The following is a 2,927-nucleotide window of genomic DNA, read 5'->3' on the forward strand; positions in this document are numbered from 1 at the left end:
AAAAAAAGTAGTGTTGTTCATAATGCTCTTAGAATTACTGACACGTAAAAACAATAATACAATTTATTTTGAAGAATATGGAGAAGAATGAGTCTTGCATCTAGTTAATTTCATTTTGGCCATGAAGGAGAGTATATATATATCGACTTGAGGATTAATATAATTATTTACTATATATTCTGGATGATGATTAATTTTTAATATAAATTTTTTTAGTAATATCTAAAATAATTAATTAAAAGGATTACTTGATTTGACTTGGAATCGCGTGAGGTGCACAAAGCGACTTTGACTTGTTTGTCTGTCATATCAGTAAGTCGTCTTACTAGGCCCATATAATTAAAGCTGTCATAACTCTTCTGCAAGTCAAGTCATGGATGACAGGTAGAGTTGAGGATTCCACTAGATAGAAATTGGACACTAAAATTGAATAATAAGGATGGTAAAATATTGTTAAATTAGTATAATTTTGATGGACAATATATACAACGTAACTGTTTTAGTGGGTCTCAACTAATTGAATTATTATATATAATCTTGTGTTTAAAATAAGAGAGTATGCATAAGCAATTAGACATATGCAGTTGACTGAAATAGTCAAGTCAGCTATGATATGACACGTGCAATTATTTCCACAAAATAGAAAAATTGGACACCAATGATGTCGGCACCACTTGTTAAACTTGACTGTGCTAACGTCAATAATTAAGCATCTAGAATATATATCTATTATAATTTATTATTAAAAAATATATATATTAAATCATATATGATAATAATTTTAATAAATATAATTATATTTATATATTATTGATTAAATATATCAATCCTATTAAATTTATTTAATTTATGATTATTATTATTTCTTAATCTAAACTTCTTCCTCTTTTCCATCTCATCCCTTCCTTCTCCTCACAAGATAATCCTAAATTTCATAGTTTCTTGCTTAGCAAGAAAAATCCCGCATGACTAGGTGAGGCAGCAAGCGCTGATCACTCGCGAGGCGCTATAGCTAATTTGGGTGAGCGGTAAGGCTGATTGAGTAAGAGTAGATATTGATTGATCAATATAATTGAGATGCTCGATCGGGGGTAAATTAAGATTGATGATAATTGAGGTAGATCATCGGCATGGTAATGATTAAGGTGCAATGCGGCAAGGTCAATCTAGTTAGCATGTATGCAAAGAGTAAGAAGAGCAAGATGAGAGATTGCAGTCATATGGGCCACAAGCAATGTGATAAGATTAGCTAGCTAGACCAATTCAAAGACAATTAATAACAACAAATTAATAAGATGACTAGTCAGACAAAATAGAGATTGATGGTAACTGATCATGCATGTCTCGATCTAGTTAGTAATTGCAAGCACAAAGAGTGAGGAAAACAAGATGAGAGGTTGTAATCATATATATATATATATATATATATATATATATATATATATATATATATATATATATATATATGAGCCATAAGCTAGCAATATATGTGGAAAGATTATCTAGCTAGACCAATTCAAGAGATAACAACATGCGAGGAATCTGACAAATTAGTTGATTGACTAATCATATAGATATTAAAATTTTGAATTAGTAAATATAAAAATTTTAATCATAATTAGCTAGAATGAGCATTTATGAAAGACAATATATAGGAATGATGGGTACTAATTAATATTTCTAAATACTATTCAAACATGTACTTATTAAATGTTCACTACTCGATCGACTTAATTTATCTAATTATTCACAAGTACTTGTAAGCAGATATACACAAATGCTCAATTATAGAGCACCAACTATTATCATTAAAAATTAATTTAAATTAATATAATTATTTAAGTTGATCAATTATTCTGGATGATGATTAATGTATATATATATAGAGGGACGATACGACTTTAACTTTGACTTGTCTAGGTAAATATAATTTCCGCGAGTCCACGCTACTATTCAAACATGATTGTAGAACGCTATTATATTGCAAGTCCACGTACGCTACTACTTTTCAAACATGATTTTAGAACGATATTATATTATATTAGAATTAAGCTATGCATTCAGCAGCGGCACTCGCCATGTCTCTGCTCCTCTCCCAAATGCTGCTGCTACTTGCAGTTGCATCTGCTGTGCCTGATGACAGATGCCAAAGGAAATGCGGCGACGTCGATATCCCTTACCCCTTCGGCATCGGCGCCATCGGCACTAACTGTTCCTGGGACCGGGAAAGCGAAGATTATATCTGCAGCAGAACCGAAACTGCAGGCACCGGCGCTAACTGTTTCTTGGGAGAAGACTTCAACCTAACCTGCTACACCATGGAAAGTGGCCTCATAAAGCCATTCTTTGGCGATCTTGAGTTCCTCAATATCTCGCTGGTCATGGGCCAAGTGCGCATGCTCAACGATATATCCTCGGCGTGTTTCAATCGAGATTACAACAATGTCACTTACAGCAGATGGGGATTCGATCTAGGAGGTTCATATAGGTTCTCTAATCTCCGCAACAAGTTCACTGTCATCGGCTGCGAGACCCTTGGCTACATAGTAGACGACCATGGGAACAATAGATACTACCAGAGTGGCTGTGTGTCCATGTGCCGGGATGAACAGAGCATTGTCAATGACTCCTGCTCCGGCATGGGTTGCTGCCAGACTTCCATACCCAAGAATCTCAGATACTATGAAGTCTGGTTTGATGAAAATTTCGACAACTCGGATACTTGGAGATTTAGCAATTGCAGCTACGCCGTCTTGTTGGAGGCAGAGTCGTTCCAGTTTCATTCATCTTACATCACCACGAACCAATTGATGCAAATTAACGGTGATGGCGTGCCGGTAGTCTTGGACTGGGCCATTGGAAATGAGACCTGTGAGGTAGCTAAGCGCAACCTAAGCTCTTATGTCTGCGTCAGTGCTCACAGCGAC

General features: G+C 35.1%; 1 protein-coding gene across 1 annotated transcript; it reads left to right on the plus strand.

Annotated features, from left to right (window-relative positions):
- Window positions 1-2,054: 2,054 nt before the first annotated feature.
- LOC141818278 (wall-associated receptor kinase 2-like) lies at window positions 2,055-2,924 on the plus strand (the record flags this gene model as incomplete). Its single annotated transcript, XM_074705799.1, has 1 exon — window positions 2,055-2,924. A coding segment is annotated over exon 1 (870 nt), but the record flags the coding sequence as incomplete, so codon positions are not given.
- Between the last annotated feature and the right edge of the window lie 3 nt (window positions 2,925-2,927).

This window comes from Curcuma longa, unplaced genomic scaffold (assembly GCF_044706935.1).
Source record: "Curcuma longa cultivar G26 ecotype Majalengka, Jawa Barat unplaced genomic scaffold, ITB_CL_G26_1.1 contig_24076, whole genome shotgun sequence".
Taxonomy (NCBI): Eukaryota; Viridiplantae; Streptophyta; class Magnoliopsida; order Zingiberales; family Zingiberaceae; genus Curcuma; species Curcuma longa.